The sequence below is a fragment of the Salmo salar genome, chromosome 01 (genome assembly GCF_965601325.2).
Source record: "Salmo salar chromosome 01, fSalSal1, whole genome shotgun sequence".
In the NCBI taxonomy this organism is placed as follows: domain Eukaryota; kingdom Metazoa; phylum Chordata; class Actinopteri; order Salmoniformes; family Salmonidae; genus Salmo; species Salmo salar.
The window spans coordinates 55,648,511-55,672,735 of NC_138291.1; the positions used below are offsets into that span (position 1 = coordinate 55,648,511).

Consider the following 24,225-nt stretch of genomic DNA (forward strand, 5'->3'; position numbering starts at 1 on the left):
ATTTTATTAGCAAGCTGCAGTGTCTATCCAATAAGTTATGTACTGCACATAGATCATGGTGCTCTTACATAGGGTACCAGTCAAAAGTTTGGACACACCTACTCATTCAAGGGTTTTCTTTATTTTTACTATTTTCTACATTGTAGAATAATAGTGAAGACATCAAAACTATGTTGTAACCAAAGAAGTATTAAACAAATCCAAATATATTATATATTTGAGATTCTTCAAAGTAGCCACATTTACATTACATTTACGTCATTTAGCAGACGCTCTTATCCAGAGCGACTTACAAATTGGTGCATTCACCTTATGATATCCAGTGGAACAACCACTTTACAATAGTACATCTATATCTTTTTTTTTTGTTGGGGGGGGGGGGGGGGGGTAGAAGGATTACTTTATCCTATCCAAGGTATTCCTTAAAGAGGTGGGGTTTCAGGTGTCTCCGGAAGGTGGTGATTGACTCCGCTGTCCTGGCGTCGTGAGGGAGCTTGTTCCACCATTGGGGTGCCAGAGCAGCGAACAGTTTTGACTGGGCTGAGCGGGAACTGTGCTTCCGCAGAGGAAGGGAGGCGAGCATGCCAGAGGTGGATGAACGCAGTACCCTTCTTTGGGTGTAGGGACTGATCAGAGCCTGAAGGTACGGAGGTGCCGTTCCCCTCACAGCTCCGTAGGCAAGCACCATGGTCTTGTAGCAGATGCGAGCTTCAACTGGAAGCCAGTGGAGTGTGCGGAGGAGCAGGGTGACATGCGAGAACTTGAACACCAGACAGGCTGCGGCGTTCTGGATGAGTTGTAAGGGTTTAATGGCACAGGAAGGGAGCCCCGCCAGCAGCGAGTTGCAGTAATCCAGACGGGAGATGACAAGTGCCTGGATTAGGACCTGCGCCGCTTCCTGTGTAAGGCAGGGTCGTACTCTGCGAATGTTGTAGAGCATGAACCTACAGGATCGGGTCACCGCCTTGATGTTAGCTGAGAACGACAGGGTGTTGTCCAAGGTCACGCCAAGGCTCTTAGCACTCTGGGAGGAGGACACAATGGAGTTGTCAACCGTGATGGCGAGATCATGGAATGGGCAGTCCTTCCCCGGGAGGAAGAGCAGCTCCGTCTTGCCGAGGTTCAGCTTGAGGTGGTGATCCGTCATCCACACTGATATGTCTGCCAGACATGCAGAGATGCGATTCGCCACCTGGTTATCAGAAGGGGGAAAGGAGAAGATTAATTGTGTGTCGTCTGCGTAGCAATGATAGGAGAGACCATGTGAGGATATGACAGAGCCAAGTGACTTGGTGTATAGCGAGAATAGGAGAGGGCCTAGAACTGAGCCCTGGGGGACACCAGTGGTGAGAGCACGTGGTGCGGAGACGGATTCTCGCCACGCCACCTGGTAGGAGCGACCTGTCAGGTAGGACGCAATCCAAGAGTGAGCCACGCCGGAGATGCCCAACTCTGAGAGGGTGGAGAGGAGGATCTGATGGTTCACAGTATCAAAGGCAGCAGATAGGTCTAGAAGGATGAGAGCAGAGGAGAGAGAGTTAGCTTTAGCAGTGCGGCGAGCCTAATTGACACAGAGAAGAGCGGTCTCAGTTGAATGGCCAGTCTTGAAACCTGACTGATTTGGATTAAGAAGGTAATTCTGAGAGAGATAGCAAGAGAGCTGGCCAAGGATGGCACGCTCAAGAGTTTTGGAGAGAAGGGATACTGGTCTGTAGTTGTTGACATCGGAGGGATCGAGTGTAGGTTTTTTGAGAAGGGGTACAACTCTCGCTCTCTTGAAGACGGAAGGGACGTAGCCAGCGGTCAAGGATGAGTTGATGAGCGAGGTGAGAAGGTCTCAGGAAATGGTCTGGAGAAGAGAAGAGGGGATAGGGTCAAGCGGGCAGGTTGTTGGGCGGCCAGCCGTCACAAGTCGCAAGATTTCATCTGGAGAGAGAGGGGAGAAAGAGGTCAAAGCATAGGGTAGGGCAACGTGAGCAGGACCAGCGGTGTCTTTTGACTTAACAAACGAGGATCGAATGTCGTCAACCTTCTTTTCAAAATGGTTGACGAAGTCATCCGCAGAGAGGGAGGAGGGGGGGAGGGGGAGGAGGATTCAGGAGGGAGGAGAAGGTGGCAAAGAGATTCCTAGGGTTAGAGGCAGATGCTTGGAATTTAGAGTGGTAGAAAGTGGCTTTAGCAGCAGAAACAGAGGAAGAAAATGTAGAGAGGAGGGAGTGAAAAGATGCCAGGTCCGCAGGGAGGCTAGTTTTCCTCCATTTCCGCTCGGCTGCCCGGAGCCCTGTTCTGTGAGCTCGCAATGAGTCGTCAAGCCACGGAGCAGGAGGGGAGGACCGAGCCGGCCGGGAGGATAGGGGACATAGAGAGTCAAAGGATGCAGAAAGGGAGGAGAGGAGGGTTGAGGAAGCAGAATCAGGAGATTGGTTGGAGAAGGATTGAGCAGAGGGAAGAGATGATAGGATGGAAGAGGAGAGAGTAGCAGGAGAGAGAGAGCGAAGGTTGCGATGGCGCAATACCATCTGAGTAGGGGCAGAGTGAGTAGTGTTGGAGGAGAGCGAGAGGGAAAAGGATACAAGGTAATGGTCAGAGACTTGGAGGGGAGTTGCAGTGAGATTAGTAGAAGAACAGCATCTAGTAAAGATGAGGTCAAGCGTATTGCCTGCCTTGTGAGTAGGGGGTGACGGTGAGAGGGTGAGGTCAAAAGAGGAGAGGAGTGGAAAGAAGGAGGCAGAGAGAAATGAGTCAAAGGTAGACGTAGGGAGGTTAAAGTCACCCAGAACTGTGAGGGGTGAGCCATCCTCAGGAAAGGAACTTATCAAGGCGTCAAGCTCATTGATGAACTCTCCAAGGGAACCTGGAGGGCGATAAATGATAAGGATGTTAAGCTTGAATGGGCTAGTGATTGTGACAGCATGGAATTCAAATGAGGAGATAGACAGATGGGTCAGGGGAGAAAGAGAGAATGTCCACTTGGGAGAGATGAGGATTCCAGTGATGCTCGATGCTCTAGGGGTATGCGAGAACACGTGGTCAGACGAGGAGAGAGCAGTAGGAGTAGCAGTGTTTTCTGTGGTAATCCATGTTTCCGTCAGCGCCAAGAAGTCGAGGGACTGGAGGGTAGCATAGGCTGAGATTAACTCTGCCTTGTTGGCCGCAGACCGACAGTTCCAGAGGCTGCCGGAGACCTGGAACTCCACGTGGGTCGTGCGCGCTGGGACCACCAGGTTAGAGTGGCAGCGGCCACGCGGTGTGAAGCGTTTGTGTGGCCTGTGCAGAGAGGAGAGAACAGGGATAGGCAGACACATGGTTGACAGGCTACAGGAGAGGCTACGCTAATGCAAAGGAGATTGGAATGAACACTCAATGACACTCAAATATAACTTTCCATCAAAGCCACCCTTTGCCTTGATGACAGCTTTGCACACTCTTCAGATTCTCTCAACCAGCTTCATGAGGAATGATTTTCCAACAGTCTTGAAGGAGTTCCCACATATGCTGAGCACTTCTTGGCTGCTTTTCGTTCACTCTGTGGTCCAACTCATCCCAAACCATCTCAATTGGGTTGAGGTTAGGTGATTGTGGAAGCCAGGTCATCTGATGCAGCACTCCATCACTCTCCTTCTTGGTCAAATAGCCATTAAACCAGATGGGTTGGCGTATCACTACAGAATGCTGTGGTGGCCATGAGAATAGAGAATAAAGTGGCATTGCTTCTAATAAAGCCTTGAATTGCATCCCGAAGTATGCTTGGATCGTCAACCGATCCTAATGCTAATGCTAATGAATTCTGCGAGATCTATTGCAAATTGATGTTTGAAACTTTTATTTTGTAAGAGAGTGGTATTGAAGCGCCAGCGAGCTGCAAAGTTCCTGTTAGCACATAAATTAGCCATATACAAAACTATATTGTCTGACCGAGTATTTGGCATACACTGAGTATACAAAACATTAAGAACACCTGCTCTTTCCATGACATTGATTGACCAGGTGAATCTAGGTGAAAGCTATGATCCCTTGTTGATGTCACTTGTTAAATCCACTTCAATCAGTATAGATAAAGGGGAGACAGGTTAAAGAAGGATTTTTAAGCCTTATCATTTTTCATGATAAGACTTGTTTTATTTTTGTGTTTTATTTATACATGGGCATTTGCAGTGTATCTCGCAGCCTGTCTGGATGTAAAACAAGTGTAACAAACATCAGACATGCATTCAACATTTTGAACCTCTGAAATGGTCTTCACATGTAAAATTACAGTAAGTAAATTGTATTTAAATGTTTTATTGTAGTTCTTTTGAAGGATGATGTTTTCTTAACCTTTCCGAAAATATGCACATTTGGAATTTCCAAAAGAAAAAGTAATTCATGTTATGTTTGAGCAAGCTTAATTAACTTTAAAAAGGTTAAATGATTTGCATAACACCAGTGGGTGCTCAAAGGTTACCGACTTAAATGAGCAGAGACGGACATAGGGCATTTGGAATCTGGTGTGTGTGTGTGTGTGTGTGTGTGTGTGTGTGTGTGTGTGTGTGTGTGTGTGTGTGTGTGTGTGTGTGTGTGTGTGTGTGTGTGTGTGTGTGTGTGTGTGTGTGTGTGTGTGTGTGTGTGTGTGTGTGTGTGTGTGTGTGTGTGTGTGTGAGAGAGACGCGGGCACACACATGTCGTACTGAGCAGAGATTGTATGTGGATGAGGGTGGCTGGAGTATATATAAAAAAGTGACATTTACTTTCCACACCTAGGACAAACATTACCATAATTCTGACATCTATAGTTTACCACTGTGTCAAGAAGATGTAGTGCCTGAAGCACCTTTTGGAAAGCGCTATTTGTTATTCTACGCAGTAGTTTGCATGAAACATGCACCGGATGTATTTGAGCATACAAAAGACTTCCTTTGGGAAAGCAATGGTTATTTTGTTTAGGTGTCTGTCTGTTGTTTCTGGATTTAATCATAGGGTACAATTACGGAAAAGGAATTCTACAAGGCCTGACGTTTAAGGGTTCAATGCTTTGCAGTTCACTAGTTTGCTAATCTCGGTTAACATGGAACTATAATCTTGCTTAATTTGGTCAGACGTAGTCTGTCCGCGAGAGATTACTAGTTTGCTAGTGGTCACTGCAGAAGGAAGTATTTATGGGTCGTAGGAAAACTTTCTGAGTTTCTGTATTCTTTCAGCGTCTTCAATGATACCTAAATGTCATTGGCTTTGGCAATAAACCTGAAACTAAAGTAAAGTCATTAGGATTTGTCAAAATGCTGTGTAATTTAAACTGCCAGACAACTGCTTCCTTTATTATTTCTGCATTCTGTTTGTGGCAGTTGAAAGTGACAACAAAAAGGAGACCAAAGGTGGAAAGGGAGCCAAGGGGAAGGTAGATCAAAGCAAAGCCATCAAAATGGTGAGTTCAGTAAATAAATCTAGGCCTGCCTTTTTACCTGCCTTCAGCACAGGAAATTATTTAAGTCCCCTTGCCCGCCTGTGACTTCTCAATCAATTACATAATGTTTCTGTAATGATCCTGTGTCTTGCTTCTAAATCATATTTACTCCCTGTCACCCTTTCACTCTTGCTCTCTTTCTCTCTCTTCCTCTGCCTTTCTTTCTCCCCCTCTCTCTCGCTCTCTCAATCCCGCGCTCTCTATCTCCCTCTCACTACTCCACTCTCTCACTCCCAAGTCAAATTTGTCTCTTCCGCTCTTGCTGTCACCGATATTTGTTTGGATGTCTCTATCCAATATTAGTCTACCTTGATTTAATCTGTGTTTCTTGTTACCCAGGTGCCGGTCAATCGTGTCTTGCCCCCCAACACCCTCCCAGTAGACACACACAACTTCAAATGTATACTTTACTTGTTTGACTTTAATAATGACCTTTAACACCTCCAATAAGTATTTCACAGATTTTCAGTGGTGAGATAATCTGTATTTCTAGGAATTCCTAGATAGGTATTTCTTAAATATCTTCCCGGTACAGCCAGATGAGGACTGGCCACCCCTCAGTGCCTGGTTCCTCTCTAGGTTTTTTCCTATGTTCCTGCTTTCTAGAGTTTTTCCTCACCACTGTGCTTCTACCTATACATTGCTTGCTCTTTGGGGTTTAACCCTGGGTATCTGTAAAGCACTTTGTGACAACTGCTTATGTAGAAATGGCTTTATGAAATTGGATTTGGGAAATAAGATTGTTTGTAATGTCAGACCAGTGACATACTGTGGAGAAAATTGTCCTTAATACACCTCATCTAAGATATCATAGACCCTTACAACGAAGAGGAATATGGTAAGTAAGCATGATCTCAGTTGTCATTATTATGTTTCTGATTTTGCTAATAATTTCCTAAGAGAATCGTTGATCACGATACGGCCCCAGACGATAAGCTATGTTGTTCTGACAGCCCTGGCCCATATTCATAAAGTGTCTAGGATCAGATTTGACTTTTATATCATAATGTATACGATTATATGGACAGGGGGTACCTGATCCTATCAGCACTTCTACTCTGAGACAGTTTATGAGTATAGACCCTGATCTCTACTGATATCTTTGTAAACTGTGCTATGATGGGTTTTGTTGCAGTAGACACCTAGGGGCATGGCTCTCCTGAACGAAACATCCAAGAATACCATAAAGAGGTGCCTCCAATCTAGTGTAGAATATGCCCCCAAAAAGTAATTGATTCAAGATAGCACTGTTTTCCAATCCCATTTATTGATTTGATCTTTTGTTTTAATAAGCATGAAAATGTTGCCAGCGCCAAATAGACGTGGTTGTAGTGGTCAGAGTTTTTAGCCTTTAGCCGACTTTTATGTTGATGTCCCTACGCATGGGTGAAGTCTGCTACTTACTTAAACTGCATACTGTGTACTAATCATACCAAATACTATATAGAATGTACTGTTTAGTAAAATCATATGCAGTAAGCAACAAATATCAATATACTACTCATCTTTATTGAGATGGCCTCATTGAATGCGCAATCGCGCTTTTTCACCGACGTTCATACATTTTTGTAGAACACGTCCCCTATTTTGATTATCAGCTGGTGTCGAACACACTTGAGTGTGAAAGAACTATTCAGTTCTGTGAAGCGAATTCTACTAGATGAAAAGCCGAAATGAGTATGACATCCGGGCATTTAAAGTATACTTGATTTTCAAAATTTCACATACTATAAAAGGTCATTTTTTAGTATATTCAAATGGCCTACTGTTTACGATGCTAGTATGGGTATTTGGACTGGTTGTGTTCAAATACCCATACTTGCATCGTAGATAGTAGGCTGTTTGAGGATGCGAAATAAGAACGTTTTATAGTATGTGAAATTATGAAAATCTAGTATGCTTTAAATGCCTGGATGTCATTCTCATTTCGGCTTTTACAACAGCTGATAATCAGATATGGAATGGGGATGTGCTACCAAAATTAACCTCTTGGGGCTAGGTGGGACGCTAGCGTGCCACCCGTGGTGCACTCCATCAACAGCAGGTGCATTTCAAGAGCGGCAAATTTGAATCCAAATAAATGTCAAAATTCAAATTTTTCAAAAATACAACTATGTTACACCATTTGAAAGATAAACATCTCCTTAATCTAACCACGTTTTACGATTTCAAAAAGGTTTTACGGCGAAAGCATAAATTTAGAGTATGTTAGGACAGTACATTTACAAGAGTTGTGTGTAATGTTTTGTCAAGTCAAAGACAGGGTCACCAAAACCATAAAACCAGCTAAAATGATGCACTAACCTTTTACAATCTCCATCAGATGACACTCCTAGGACATTATGTTAGACAATGCATGCATTTTTAGTTCTATCAAGTTCATATTTATATACAAAAACAGCGTTTTACTATGGCATTGATGTTGAGGAAATCGTTTCCCTCCAATAACCGGCAGTCAAGTCAGCGTCAGAAATTAAATAATTAAAATTAGAAAACATTGGTAAAATATTATATTGTCATTTAAAGAATTATAGATTTACATCTCTTGAACGCAATCAACTTGCCAGATTTAAAAATAACCTTACTGGGAAATCACACTTTGCAATAATCTGAGCACTGCGCCCAGAAAAATACGCGTTGCGATACAGACTAGACGTCATGTTGGGGAGATCTAAAATCGAAAATACTATGTAAATAATCAATTACCTTTGATTCTCTTCATCAGATGTCACTTCCAGGTATCACAGGTCCATAACGAATGTAGTTTTGTTCAAAAAAGCTCATCATTTATGTCCAAAAATCTCCGTCTCGTTAGCACATGATGTAAGCCAGCCGGACTTCTCGTCATGAACGAGGGGAAAAAATATATTTCCGTTCGTTCAAACATGTCAAACGTTGTATAGCATAAATCATTAGGGCCTTTTTTAACCAGAACATGAATAATATTCAAGGTGGACGAATGCATACTCTTTTATAACGTATTGGAACGAGGGTACCCAACATGAACTAGCGCGCCAGGTGTCTAATGGGACATCACCGTTCCATGGCTCTTGTTCGGTCAGATCTCCCTCCAGAAGACTCAAAACACTTTGTAAAGGCTGGTGACATCTAGTGGAAGCAATAGGAAGTGCCAAAATATTCCTAAACCCCTGTGTTTTTCAATGGGATAGGTTTAAAGTCAATACAACACATCAGGTATCCACTTCCTGTCAGAAAATGTCTCAGGGTTTTGCCTGCCAAATGAGTTCTGTTATACTCACAGACACCATTCAAACAGTTTTGGAAACTTTAGAGTGTTTTCTATCCATATATAATAAGTATATGCATATTCTAGTTACTGGGTAGGATTAGTAACCAGATTAAATCGGGTACATTTTTTTTATCCAGACGTGCAAATGCTGCCCCCTAGACCCAACAGGTTAACCAATAACACAAAACAACGCAATCGTGCATGATGCATTCTCAGTATGCAAAAATAGAACGTTTTATAGTATGTACATTTAAAAAAAATCGAGTATGGTTTAAATGCCAGGATGTTATACTCATTTCTGATTTTCATCTAGTAGAATTCAATGCACACTTTTCCAAAATGCATTGGAAGCGGTGGGCTGCGATTGATAGGCCCTACTTCTCTTCATGTAGCCAAACAACAAAACTAGAGTACATAAAAGGATCCGACCCAATTTTTGCCTAAAATGACATACCCAAATCGAACTGCCTGTAGCTCAGGACCTGAAGCAAGGATATGCATATTCTTGATACCATTTGAAAGGAAACACTTTGAAGTTTGTGGAAATGTGAAATGAATGTAGGAGAATATAACACATTAGATCTGGTAAAAGATAATACAAAGAAAAAGCTTTTGTACCATCATCTTTGAAATGCAAAAGTTAGGCCAAAATGTATTATTCCAGCCCAGGCGCAATTTAGATTTTGGTCAATAGCTGGCTTCAGTGTATGTGCAAGTTTAAGACTGATCCAATGAACCATTCCATATCTGTTCAAAATGTTGTATCAAGGCTGGACAAATATGTCTAATTGGTTTATTAATACATTTTCAAGTTCATAATTGTGCACTCTCCTCAAACAATAGCATGGTATTATTTCACTGTATTAACTACTGTAAATTGGACAGTGCAGTTAGATTAACAAGAATTTAAGCTTTCTGCCCATATCAGATATGTCTATGTCCTGAGGATTTTTTTTGTTACTTACAACCTTATGCTAATCACATTAGCCTACGTTAGCTCAAGCCTCCCGCGAGGGGGCGGCACCCATCCCGTAGTGGTTAATTAGGAAGATGGATTTCTGCTTTCTCATTGAAAAGTGTTTCTTGTTCTCTTGGCCTTCGTCAGAGCTTTTAAACTAAATATTAAACCATCTTTTGATTTCTGAACGTGTCGACACAGGGGACTCGGGATGTGGCTACGTTATTGATGTCATGTTAGTCAGGCCTTTTGATTTGAACATATGGATTGTTATAGTTTGTAGGCTAGGCTACCTATTGAATTATTACATTTATGGATCGAGCCTTAGCAGTCACTTTCATCTCGCTCCCAATGATCAGTGCTTTAGTTTATTACGTTGCTGTCCAACGGTTCTGAATTTGCGACGCACCCAACTGTCCAAATTGTTCTGTGCAATAGCCTTTTGATTTGAGCATTTGAAAAGTTTTGGTGTGGCTATTTGATGTAATGTATATAGGCTATTTGATTTAATGTATATATGTTACAGCACTTAGGTTTCACTAATAAATATGTTGAAATGGAACCAGATTATACATTTCTGTCTTCAGTCCTTTTTAAACAGGATAGATGGGCGATATGGTCTACTATGGTATAAGTTGAATGTGATAGTGTTCCTATAACCAGCCTCAGAAGGCCTATTACTCCATTTCTATTCTATTCAGAGTTTTGAGAAATTAATCAAATTAAAATGAACTATTATCATGCTGGTTAATGTGGTTCATGCCTGTTAAATTTGGAAAAATCCACCCACATACTGCCTGCGTTGCGGCCATGGCATACTGCATAATTTTTAATAAACAGTACAGTACGTGCTAAATACTATGCAACGATGCGTACATAGTATGCGGTTTAAGTACAGTATGTAGTACGCTAGTATGGGTATTCGGACACAGCCTCTGTGTTTAGAGCTAAGACTCCTTCTCAGCAAGGAGAATTTTGCAATGATTAATGTGCTGTTTGCCAAAATCCAATGGACTATTGACTGGCCTTGACGTGTCCTCCTCCCTCCACCATCGGGTCCCCAAACTCCCTTCACACTGTTCATTTTGTCAGTGCAATTTTTAGATACAACTTAGATTTAGATTATTCCATCCAGCTTCTACTATAGATTGGGTGGTCCTACAGTAATGTACCTCATCCAATGATAATAAATGATGAAGTAGCTGGAACTGTTGTTTATTCTCTGTGTGTGTGTCGTGTGCGTGTGTGTACGTTGCGGGGGGGGGTATATTTCAGAAGGCAGCAGCCTGACAGAGAGGATGAAGAGGACTTTGGAGGCATACAGCCAGCAGTTCACCCCACTGTGGGAGGGCTTTTTGGGGAGTGAACGCACTCCCAGGTCAGAAGTCACTTTCACTCAACACACTCATTAGCAGTAATGACACAAGTGCTCCAGTAGAGTCACAAATGTATGTCATGTATTCCTGTCCACTGGCATACCAATCTGATGGCTGATGTGTTTTACGTGATGTTTTTTCATGGCATGCTGCACTCTAAGCCACTAACACTGATGTGTGTGTCAGTCTCGCAGAGCTGGAGCAGCTGCTGACAAACTGCAGTGCTTTCATCTTCCATGGAATGGAGCGCTTTCTCGCTAACATCCCACCATCCAAGCTGGCTGCCCTCAACCTTTCTGGTACTGTATCCAATACCTACCTACTTTTGTTTGTGGTTTGAGTTTGTTTGGTCTGAGTTTCAAGAACCTTCTTGTGAAGATGTTGGACGATTTTGAGGTAGATTTTATTTTATAGTATCAGCTTTTTCCATCAAATACCGACCGTTTCAATTTTTGGATCAGAAAACAAGCATGCCCTTAACCAAAGCCAAAGCTCAAATACCAGAACACAAATAAATAACCAGAACCTGCCTCATTCCAACTATGCCTCCCTCCCAGTAAGCTGCTGTTGTATATATGCCACCACTGCAGAATTAGCACAACATACCTTTTGAAGTGACCCATTCGTCTGAAAAGGCGTCCCAAATGGCACCCTATTTCCTATGTAGTGCACTACTTTTGACCAGGGCCTCTTGTTAAAAGTAGATCACTACCTTTAGGGAATACGGTGCCATTTAGGATGCATCCTGTGTGTCAGAGATTTGTTGTCTGCCATCTACTATTCCACTGGAATGTAAAAAAATTCATTCAACTCCAAAGACTGGTATTCAAAGGCATTAGGCTATAAGTTCAGAACACGGGACATAACTCTTCCGTTATGACGGGGAATATTTGTAAAGAATTATATAAAAATGTCACGTTATGTCAAAGATTTGAGGGGCTTTGGATATTATGTGATGATAATATGATTTATTTAATCAAATTAAGGATTTTCCAATGTCAGTGATGGAGAAACAAAAACCCAGATATACATTTTAAATAGTACTGTGTGTAGCTTATGTACGTAAATGGAGCAGTAGACTTAATCTCTTTAAACACATCAATCTTTAATTCCCCGAGTGGTTATAATTAGAAAGACAGCAATGTAACATCAATTAGATTTCATTATAGGCCCTTTGCTGTTACATTTTCCAAGTTTCACCAAGCACTTGTAGAAATTATACAGCGATTCGGAATGAATGGATTAGGGATAATCACTAGGCTTAGATGATTTATTAACATGATATAGGCCTAGTAATTGTTTGATGTAGGTTTAATGTGTGCATTGGAGATGTTCATCAGATGTAGTGTTCTGATTGTAGTTATTATAGGCACTAGAGAGCAAACTGTCAATTGACGTTAATCTCACATTGAACTGTTCCCTGGACAGGAACACTGGCGTTCCCAATCCAGCAGATCACAGTCTGGAGCTGACAGTGCCCCACCTGTGGCCTAACCCGGGTGTGTCACACTTTGGCAGATCCATTGACAAACACCTCCGCAATTGATATTGACTAGGGGCCTTGTCTATAACATTGATTACACCAATTGCCACTCAAAAATCTGTACAAGGTCGTAGTGCTGTAGTACATTTAAGAGTAAATGGAAATAGACACTTGACTAACACATTAATTGACAAAAAATAATAACATGTTTTTGTCAAACTTACAGTATGTTGTGAAAAGAATAGCCATGTTTTTCTTCTCATTTGCATTATGTGAAATTCAATACTGGTGTCTAAATGGAGCATAAAGCAGCCTGTATAAAACAAGGATGAAGGGAAGCGCTGCTAAGGTACACAATAGTAGATTTTGGTAGACAGAAGGTGCTCTTGGGTAAAAGGGGTAAATTGGTCATCAAAAAGAAAGGAGGAACAAGGCACTCTTCATAGATGTAACAAAAAAAATTGGGGGGGGGGGGGGGGTAATTCTCATCATGTTCATATTGCATGCCTTTGGTATTTTGGAGACAGAGACTCCACTCTTTCCTCAGTGGCTGCTGTCTTGATTCCTTTGTTACGATACTTTTTCACTAATCTTCCTTAAATAACTGATCACACACCCCAAAAAGCCTTCTGACTTTTCACACCTTTCAAACCCTTTTCACAACAATCAAACCCTTTTCACAGGCATGGCTCTTGGCGTTGCTTGATTTTTTTTTTTTACTTCCTCCAAAACAAAACATCCACACACGTTTTGGGTGTGGATGACACTGGGTGTATTTGATCTGATTGACAGGGGAAGTCAGGATGACCTTACACATCACCCTGGGCCTCACAATACCATCCACTATCACAGACAGGCTGGGCTTTGGCACTTCTAACCCAACAAAGTGGTGAGGAATGTTCAGACTATGTTGCCTCGTCTGAATAACAGCTGTTACTCGATAACAAGCCAACCCCACCCAGTTAACAAGCCAGCAGGTACAAGGTGTTTGCAGATGTTATAGATAGTTTCAAGTTTTAATGTCATGCACAAGTACAAGTACAGGGAAATGTCTTTCTTGCATCAGACCGAGATGTTCAGAACTGATCTAGAGCAGCTCTCTTCTCTTTTTCCTTTCGTTTACACACACTGACCTAAATTCATTGACCTCCTTCATAACCTATCTAGGGGCTACAGACGAGAATTAGCCCTTTTACTAACTCTGGTGCATTTACATTAATTAACATTTCCTTGTTTACATCAATGTGCACGGTCCCTGTCAAATAAATCCCATAAATAAATAATACCGTTCAAAAGTTTCGGTCACTTAGAAATGTCTTTTTTTTTTTTAAATTTAAGAAAAGCAATTTTTTTGTCCATTAAAATAACATAAAATTGATCAGAAATACAGTGTATACATTGTTAATGTTGTAAATGACTATTGTATCTGGAAACGGTAGATTTTTTAAACTGAATATCTACATAGGCGTACAGAGGCCCATTATCAGCAACCATCACTCCTGTGTTCCAATGGCACGTTGCGTTAGCTAATCCAAGTTTATAATTTTAAAAGGCTAATTGATCATTAGAAAACCCTTTTGCAATTATGTTAGCACAGCTGAAAACTGTTGTTCTGATTAAAGAAGCAATAAAACTGGCCTTCTTTAGACTAGTTGAGTATTTGGAGCATCAGCATTTGTGTGTTCGATTACAGGCTCAAAATGGCCAGAAACAAATACCTTTCTTCTGAAACTCGTCAGTCTATTCTTGTTCTGAGAAATGAAGGCTATTCCAATCGAGAAATTGCCAAGAAACTGAAGATCCTGTACAACACTATGTACTACTCCCTTCACAGAACAACGCAAACTGTCTCTAACCAGAATAGAAAGAGGAGTGGGAGGCCCCGGTGCACAACTGAGCAAGACGACAAGTACATTAGAGTGTCTAGTTTGAGAAGCAGACGCCTCACAACTCCTCAACTGGCAGCTTCATTAAATAGTATCCTCAAAACACCAGTCTCAACGTCAACAGTGAAGAGCCGGAGTCGAGTTCCTCTGTCTGATGTCTGTGTTCTTTTGCCCATGTTAATCTTTTCTTTTAATTGGCCAGTCTGAGATAGGGCTTTTTTTTTTGCAACTCTGCCTAGAAGGCCAGCATCCGGAAGTCGCCTCTTCATTGTTGACGTTGAGATTGGTGTTTGATGTTATTTTAATGGACAAAAAATGTGCTTTTCTTTAAAAAATAAGGACATTTCTAAGTGGCCCCAAACTTTTGAACAGTAGTGTACCATTCCACCCATAGAGTGCCTTTTGGGTAGTGTAATTTGGTCCCAAAAAAACAATTTATTTCACCTAATTTCAAAATGTTGTCATAAAGAGCACATAGTCAAGAATTTCGCTACACCCGCAATCTGCTAAATATGTGTATGTGACCAATAAAATTTGATTTGATAAAAAGCATGTATTCACATCTCAAAAGGATTAAATTAAGAATGAAGTGCCATTTAAAGTAACAGGATTGACGTAATAAGGCTGACGATTTCATCTTAAATCAGGCATAACTCCCTTTGTGACGGGGAATGGAATGAGTTACTTAAATTGAATGTAAGTAAAAAATACAGTGCCTTGCGAAAGTATTCGGCCCCCTTGAACTTTTCAAACTTTTGCCACATTTCAGGCTTCAAACATAAAGATATAAAACTGTAATTTTTTGTGAAGAATCAACAACAAGTGTGACACAATTATGAAGTGGAACGAAATTTATTGGATATTTCAAACTTTTTTAACAAATAAAAAACTGAAAAATTGGCCGTGCAAAATTATTCAGCCCCTTTACTTTCAGTGCAGCAAACTCTCTCCAGAAGTTCAGTGAGGATCTCTGAATGATCCAATGTTGACCTAAATGACTAATGATGATAAATAGAATCCACCTGTGTGTAATCAAGTCTCCGTATAAATGCACCTGCTCTGTGATAGTCTCAGAGGTCCGTTTAAAGCGCAGAGAGCATCATGAAGAATAAGGAACACACCAGGCAGGTCCGAGATACTGTTGTGGAGAAGTTTAAAGCCGGATTTGGATACAAAAAGATTTCCCAAGCTTTAAACATCCCAAGGAGCACTGTGCAAGCGATAATATTGAAATGGAAGGAGTATCAGACCACTGCAAATCTACAAAGACCCGGCCGTCCCTCTAAACTTTCAGCTCATACAAGGAGAAGACTGATCAGAGATGCAGCCAAGAGGCCCATGATGACTCTGGATGAACTGCAGAGATCTACAGCTGAGGTGGGAGACTCTGTCCATAGGACAACAATCAGTCGTATACTGCACAAATCAGCCTTTATGGAAGAGTGGCAAGAAGAAAGCCATTTCTTAAAGATATCCATAAAAAGTGTAGTTTAAAGTTTGCCACTAGCCACCTGGGAGACACACCAAACATGTGGAAGAAGGTGCTCTGGTCAGATGAAACCAAAATCGAACTATTTGGCAACAATGCAAAACGTTATGTTTGGCGTAAAAGCAACACAGCTCATCACCCTGAACACACCATCCCCACTGTCAAACATGGTGGTGGCAGCATCATGGTTTGGGCCTGCTTTTCTTCAGCAGGGGCAGGGAAGATGGTTAAAATTGATGGGAAGATGGATGGAGCCAAATACTGGACCATTCTGGAAGAAAACCTGATGGAGTCTGCAAAAGACCTGAGACTGGGACGGAGATTTGTCTTCCAACAAGACAATGATCCAAAACATAAAGCAAAATCTACAATGGAATGGTTCACAAATAAACATATCCAGGTGTTAGAATGGCCAAGTCAAAGTCCAGACCTGAATCCAATCGAGAATCTGTGGAAAGAACTGAAAACTGCTGTTCACAAACGCTCTCCATCCAACCTCACTGAGCTCGAGCTGTTTTGCAAGGAGGAATGGGCAAAAGTTTCAGTCTCTCGATGTGCAAAACTGATAGACATACCCCAAGCGACTTACAGCTGTAATCGCAGCAAAAGGTGGCGCTACAAAGTATTAACTTAAGGGGGCTGAATAATTTTGCACGCCCAATTTTTCAGTTTTTATTTGTTAAAAAAGTTTGAAATATCCAATAAATTTCGTTCCACTTCATGATTGTGTCCCACTTGTTGTTGATTCTTCACAAAAAATTACAGTTTTATATCTTTATGTTTGAAGCCTGAAATCTGGCAAAAGGTCGAAAAGTTCAAGGGGGCCGAATACTTTCGCAAGGCACTGTATATATAAAGTTAAACATTTCTAGCCTATCTATCAATGGGTAACAGGGTTGATGTGTTATGCTCAACCCGTTCAGTTTTCCACCACAAAACACCAGAAAATGGTCAAAAAGAGTCAAACCAGCTGACATGCTTTTACACTATGATTTACACTATCTTTTGAAAATATCATTTAATGGAATAGTTTGACAATATTAAAATGAGAGTTCAGTAGAAACAGGGTTTAACTTCAAATGAGGGACAAATGTAAATAAATCACTAATAATGTGAAATAAATAATAATCTTCCGTATTCTGGGGTCAAGAGGGTTGAAATCTTCCTAGAAGTCGGAAAAACATGCACTTTAGCAAGTCTTTATTCATATAAAAAATCTGAGTTCATTGAATTGTCCATGTGGTTTATGTTAGGGGCACTTCATTTAATATAACATTGGCTTTTAAAATGCAATATTGGTGCACCAGTTTTACATAAAATATCAAAGGGACACAAAAGTCACTTTGTGGAACGACCCATGACCAGATGATGATAATGTGTTGTTATTTGTCCTCAGAGTGCCAGATGGCTGTCCTTTTCGACCTCGTCCAGAACAGTGCCAGCATGCTACGGCAATCCAAGCTAGATGTGCAAAAGAGGTAATTGCATGAGCTTCCTATGACTTTATCCAATGAAGTGAATTAAGTTGCATCCCCTCCTTCACAGCTGATACACCACAGCTGTTTGATGCTTAGTCTCAGGATGGATATAAGACGTTGGACAGTTCCTTTTTAGACCTCATGTGTCTCCGTCTCTCTATCCTTCTTTCTACCTCTTATCTATATATTCTCTATCTCCCCCTCTCTCGCTCCCCTTTATCTATATTTCTCTTTCTATCCATCTCTTTTTCTCTCTCTTTCTCGCTCTCTATCTCTCTCGCTTTCTCCCTCTCCTATAGTGATGGGCACCTGGCCCTGGAGAGGCCCCTGGAGACAGCCCTGCTACTCACTCTGAGTGGCGTCCGTTGTGTTTTGCTCAACCAGTGGCACAGCAGCCCCCAAAGGAACATAAATAACATGGACTCCGTCATGGAGAGTGAGTTCAATACACTGTTACTGATGCACATTACTGTATGTAAATTAAACACAGTTTCATATAAACCTAAACTGGGACATGACAGCTTTAAATTTAAGGTGTGATATGAAGTCTAAGAATAGCCATATTATGTGTTGTGTACTGTGTGTTTTCATGTGTTGTAGATCTCCTGAGGGTGGGCCTGACCTCTGGCCAGACTGTCCATGCACTGAGGAAGGGAGAAGTCCAGAGGACAGAGAAAGAGACAAACACTGCAGGATCAGATGGTAGGCTATATACTGTATACCATCACTACAACTCTGGAGCTGGGCCATATTCAATCATATCTGGTAGTATTCTGTTAAGGCAGTGAGCAAATATATTGAAATTGATATGTAGTTAAATATACCCATTTGGAAGAATGTTGAGTGCTTACAAAAATGCCATGGGATGCATTTGCTCCGTTGTTTACATTTTTGTTGGTGGCACTATGCGGGAATAATGCCATTCATCAAGTGAGCCTTTACTAGGATTACTAGTGTAATCCTTTACACTAGTGGGAATTGGCCTATATGGATAGGGCTAAATTGAAATGTTTCTTACAGAATAAATATGAATGGCATATGCATGACCATGGTTGCAATTGAAAGGCAACAGTTTGGAGATAATGGGAAAATTATTAGACCAAAGGTGAGTACAGAACAGTTCACCTGACACAAGACTGAATCCAAACCTTACACTGTTGATTTTATGTGCATTTTACTTTTACTGTACTTTTTTGCTGTATTTGTTTATAACGAAATCTGAAAATGTTCTGGATACATTCAGTAACCTAATAAGAATATTCCTGGAAAATGTGGGGTAGGTGCAATACAAATTACAGGGGTTTGAGTGAGACGACTAACTGGTGTCCCCACGTGGCCATACACCTCCAAAGTGTGCACAGTTCCTAAGCAATTTCAACTATAAGGTACTTTTTTTTTAGCTTTTGTAACTGCCGTTGAGGAACTAGAGCAAGCATACTTGTAGTCGTTTAATTTGGAACACAACCCTGCTTCCCTGCCATCAGACAATTACTGTTGTTTACACAATCCAAAAACGGTCAATTATAAATCACAATCTGGGTCAGGTCGGCATGACTTGAAAGCTTGTTCTATTCCTAATATGACTAGGTAAGTTATAAAATATAATTTTACAGTGTTAGGATTTCACAAGGCAATTAAAATACATTGTTCGTAGTTTTGGTGTGCATAGAAATGAGTTATGAGTATATTCAGGTGTGTATGCAGCTGTGGATTTTCTTCACAATAAACAAACAGGCTCATGTTCAGAACAACCCAGGGTATGATGCCATGTAATCTTGTAACTGTACATCAAACATAGTGATCATGAATATTGACATTGTATATGACATGAGTTTGGAAATGTGAAGTGCACATTTGGACTCACTGGTGTTTGGCTTGCTTTTATGGCATCAAAGCAGTATTTATTATAATCCTCAACGTCTCATCTTTCAGAATACACCGAGTCATCTTCATTTACAGCATTTCCCTAAGTCGGATAACAAAACATTGACAAAAGTTGCCCAATTAACCGGGATAGATGGGGGCAACTTTTGGTCACATGATGCTCAAGTTCATGATGCTCAAGTTCAGTACGGCTTTCAGTCAAAACCCATACAGCACTGTGAAGCGGAGAACCTGTACTCAACATCATGTATAGCATGTTACTGTACAGCCACTGCGTTCCAATGTAGGTGCTTATTAGTGCCCAAATCTGCCATTTTCAACTTGTATACGAGTACGAGTGTAAAGGGTTAAGTGCATGTATTCAGATGTCAATTAGTCTTGCCACCAAGCAAAATGTGATTTTTTGCTTATCCCATTCATGACACAATTCCTAGAATTAAAATGTTCTTCAAACGGAATACTCTGTAAATTATTAGGATTTAAAAGACGGAGCACATTGCGTGTGCTACCTATGTCACTCTCACTCCCTTTTAGTCCTAATGAGTCACCCTCTCTCTCTCTCTCTCTCTCTCTCTCTCATACTCCATCTCTCTTTTCTCTACAGATACCATATGCCATGAGGATTCAGTAAATAGAGATGGGAATGCTCATGATGCTCAACCAAGACTGACCACTTCACCATCAGCCTTCAATTGTGTCATCTATGGACTGCCTAACTTAGTTATTACATGATCCACTTCAGTCCCTCGTAACATTCCTTCAAATTTAAGGATATTCATAAAATTGTTTTATTAAAGATAAACATCAACACAATGTCATCTAATAACACAGTTATTCCTAAGGCTGTACAATTACAAACAGATCCCAAAAATGCATTAGCTGTTTCTCTAAGAGACAGTTCACCATTCATTGCTTGGCTTCAGTGAATAAATAAATATATTGTTTGCCTCCACTTGTTTCATCTGTTTTATTGCGCCTAGCAGAAATAAGCCATCTAATGCACCTGGTGCCAGTGGTGGGATAGACAGGGTTGGGTAAGAAGGAACTCTCTAAAGCATTATCATCCACTCCCCAAGCGTTCTCCCCTATGGAGCTCTGCCATGCTTTGGAATTACACTGTTATCAAAACCAATAATGTAATAAAACTCTATAAAAACATAGGGATGTATAGTACATAATATTTGGACCACATGGGTTGGTTGTGAGAGGACTAAGTCTACAGTAGGCCACAGGACAGCACCTGGGGCTGTATGTATAAAGCGTCTCAGAGTAGGAGGGTTGATCTAGGATCAGGCCCCCCCATGCTGTCTGTGACCTATTTCATTGTAATCTAAAAGTCTAATCTTATCCTAAATTAGCACTCTTGACACGCTGGATATATACGGCCCCTGGTCACGAATAACATTTGTGCCCCTTGACGTTCCAGCAGATGCAACTGAAGTAGTTGTGTGTGTTGCTCTTGAGATCTTTCACCCTGTCGATACATCACACATTGTTAGCAACCATGTTGTTTATGGTGCTCGCTTCCGTGTTGTCTTTTGGTTGTGTGTTTACTCAAGATATACCTTAACAGTCTACTCTAGATGATAAGTGGGATGTTGGCTGTTATCTGGTATCCAAGAGTCACTGTAAAACTCTTGACAGCCCTTTCTTTCCATATTTCTATGTCTCTTTCTATCCATCTCTTGGAGATCACTCAGATTAACATAAAGGACTGAATGATCAATGAGTTAAAAACTGATCTGACCAAACATAGTTTAGAGGAGCCATGGGCAAGTCCAAAAACTCTAGAAAATCTACTTCTCGTAAAGCAGGTATGTTGTATGTTATTGTAGAGGCTTCAATGCTTATTGAGTGAATGTTTGCCTTGAGGCAGATTTTTAAGTATGACCACCTGAATCTCAAGGCAAAGTGAATGCGAGCCATCTTTGAATTAACGTTAAGGTTAGTCTTAGCTGTAAGCACCCTTGGTAGAGATGTTTGAACTAAGATAATTGTTTTCTTTTTCGATGTTCTCTGATTTCTGTAACATGCATGTCACACAAGTATCTTTAAATAAAAATTGGATTTTGTACTCTACGGTAAATCAACATTCTGTCGACATGAACAAAGCAGAGGCTTTGTCAGTTCACATGGTGTCTGAGAGAACATGATTCACTGTTTCAATTAAATGGGGCTTTTTGTGTGGGGTTTATTGATTCTAATTCAGGGACATGTGGTTATGCAGTGCAACCAGAATATTAACCATAAGCTTGTAATCCTCAGTTTCCCAGTAGTTGTTGTTATATCCTGCTGACTTTTATCCTGCTGAAAAATGGTTGTTAATTGGTAAAAATGTTTGCTCCCTCAAACATCTTTGTCTTGTGGTGGGTGGATAATGGTCTTATACTTTAAGAGGTCCATGAACTCTGGATGTGAAGCTGTCCTCAATTACTTTATATCAAAATAGAAGGCCCTGCTAGGTCGTGGCAGTGTGTGTGTGTGTGTGTGTCATTGTGGTTGAAGGTTCCTCCAAGGAGCGTTCTGGGAATCCAGGAGACAAGTGGGAGAGAAGGAGGCGGACAGTGATAAAGAAGGTACAGTAAAGGCTGGGTTCCAATAGAGGGAGAAATGAGAACGCCCATTCATCCCTGTTTCCCTTGTTCAGATAATATCAGTTCAATGGGCAGGCAACGTATGTTCTTCCTATATAACGTACTGTATATGGTTTGTATGGCCTCAGGCTCAAACTGGTATCTGTAGATTATTACCCCTGAACAGCTCTGTTTGGAGTAATACATTTTGATACTATGTTCAGTAAGAGTGAGGAAGGAAGAGCTGTCTCATTAGCTTATCAGACAACTCTCAATTGATGTAACTGTGGTCATACAAACATGTGCCCATTCCATACCAACATTTAGAGCCATAAAAATGCCTTGTTTATGATAAGGCCCTGAGATGAGCGGCTCAAGGTCTGTTACTGTAGGCAAACACTGTGTACCAGGGGTCCAACCTTTACTTCCTCTTCCCAGTTTCCAGTATACACAAGATGCTTATGATTGCACTGCATTCAATCTATAGACTATTGTCAACATATCACTGAATGTCAAGTATTTTGCAAGTACAGTATGTGCGTACAAGCCAAATCAAGGGCATTTCTTGGTTTGAAGATTGGGGACAATACTGTAATTATTCTATACTTGAGATATTTAAAGTGTAATGCAAAGTTGTCAGGCAAGTATTACACTACTCTACATTTAATATACATTGTACAAAAATATAATGGAACATATAAAGTGTTGGTACCATGTTTCATGAGCTGAAATAAAATATCCCAGAAATCTTCCATATGCACAAAAAGCTTATTTATCAAAAACGTTGTGCACAAATTTGTTTACATCCCCGTTAGTGAGCATTTCTCCTTTGCAAAGATAATCCATCCACCTGACAAGTGTGGAATATGAAAAAGCTGATTAAACGGCATGATCATTACACAGGTGCACCTTGTGCTGGAGACAATAAAAGGCCACTCTAAAATGTGCAGTTTTGTCACACAACACAATGCCACAGATGTCTCAAGTTTTGAATGATCATGCAATTGTCATGCTGACTGCGTGAATGTCCACCAGAGCTGTTGCCAGAGAATTGAATGTTCATTCTACTGCCAGTGTTTGTCAATTGAGATTGTGTGGCTGTGTGCTCGATTTTATACACCTGTCAGCAACCTGTCAGCAAATAGCCAAATCCACAAATTTCAAGGGGTGTCCACATACTTTTATATCTATCCACCTGTGGTAAATTCATTTGATTGGACATGATTTGGAAAGGCACACACCTGTCTCTACAAGGTCCCACAGTTGATAGTGCATGTCAGAGCAAAAACCAAGCTATGAGGTCAAAGGAATTGTCCGTAGAGCTCTGAGACAGGATTATGTCGAGGCACAGATCTGGGGAAGGGTATCAAAACATTTCTGCATTATTGAAGGTCCCCAAGAACACATTGGCCTCCATAATTTTTTAATGGAAGAAGAAGTTTGGGAGCACCAAGACTCTTCCTAGAGCTGGCTGCCCGGCCAAACTGAGCAATCGGGTCACCTCCTTGGTCAGGGAGGTGACCGAGAACCCAATGGTCACTCCTCAGTAAAAGGCGCATGACAGCCCACTTGGAGTTTGCCAAAAGGCACCAAAAGGACCATGAGAAACAAGATTATTTGGTCTGATGAAACCAAGATTGAACTCTTTGGCCAGAAACATTGCACCATCCCTACGGTGAAGCATGGTTGTGGCAGCATCATGCTGTGGGGATGTTTTTCAGCGGCTGGGACTGGGAGACTAGTCAAGATCGAGGGAAAGATGAACGGAGCAAAGTACAGAGAGATCCTTGATGAAAACCTGCTCTAGAGCACTCAGGACCTCAGACCGGGGCGACGGTTCACCTTCCAACAGGACAACGACCCTAAGCACACGGCCAAGGTAACGCAGGAGTGGCTTCGGGGACAAGTCTCTAAATGTCCTTGAGTGGCCCCGACTTGAACCCGATTGAAAATCTCTGGAGAGACCGGACAATTGCTGTCCAGCGATGTTCCCCATCCAACCTGACAGAGCTTGAGAGGATCTGCAGAGAAGAATGGGAGAAACTCCCCAAATACAGGTGTGCCATGCTTGCAGCATCATACCCAAGAAGACTCGAAACTGTAATTGCTGCCAAAGGTGCTTCAACAAAGTACTGAGTAACTGATACGTTAATATGGTATTTAATTTTTATTACATTTTTTGTTAAAATTCTAAAAACCTCCTTTTGAATTGTCATTATGGGGTATTGTGCGTAGATTGATTAGGGGAAAAAACGATTGCATTCATTTTAGAATAAGGCTGTAACGTGACAAAGTGGAAAAAGTCAAGCGGTCTGAATACTTTACGAATGCAATGTATGTGTGTGTTGGGCTTTGTTTATTTGTTTGTGTTGGGCTTTAGCTGAGATTATTCTTTACAGAGTCAAGTA

General features: G+C 41.2%; 1 protein-coding gene across 3 annotated transcripts in view; it reads left to right on the forward strand.

Moving 5' to 3' along the window:
• The window catches only part of cfap46 (cilia and flagella associated protein 46), a 103,635-nt gene extending 83,439 nt beyond the window's left edge, over positions 1–20,196 (forward strand). For all 3 annotated transcript variants that reach the window (XM_082975209.1, XM_014200142.3, XM_082975211.1), the window contains 9 exons: positions 5,322–5,401; positions 5,780–5,840; positions 6,246–6,278; positions 10,924–11,026; positions 11,211–11,323; positions 17,279–17,360; positions 17,660–17,796; positions 17,961–18,062; positions 19,849–20,196. In XM_082975209.1, coding sequence (XP_082831335.1) covers positions 5,322–5,401; positions 5,780–5,840; positions 6,246–6,278; positions 10,924–11,026; positions 11,211–11,323; positions 17,279–17,360; positions 17,660–17,796; positions 17,961–18,062; positions 19,849–19,976 — 839 coding nt within the window. In that variant the 3' untranslated portion in view covers positions 19,977–20,196. The remainder of the gene's footprint in view (positions 1–5,321; positions 5,402–5,779; positions 5,841–6,245; positions 6,279–10,923; positions 11,027–11,210; positions 11,324–17,278; positions 17,361–17,659; positions 17,797–17,960; positions 18,063–19,848) is intronic.
• The last annotated feature ends 4,029 nt before the right edge of the window (positions 20,197–24,225 follow it).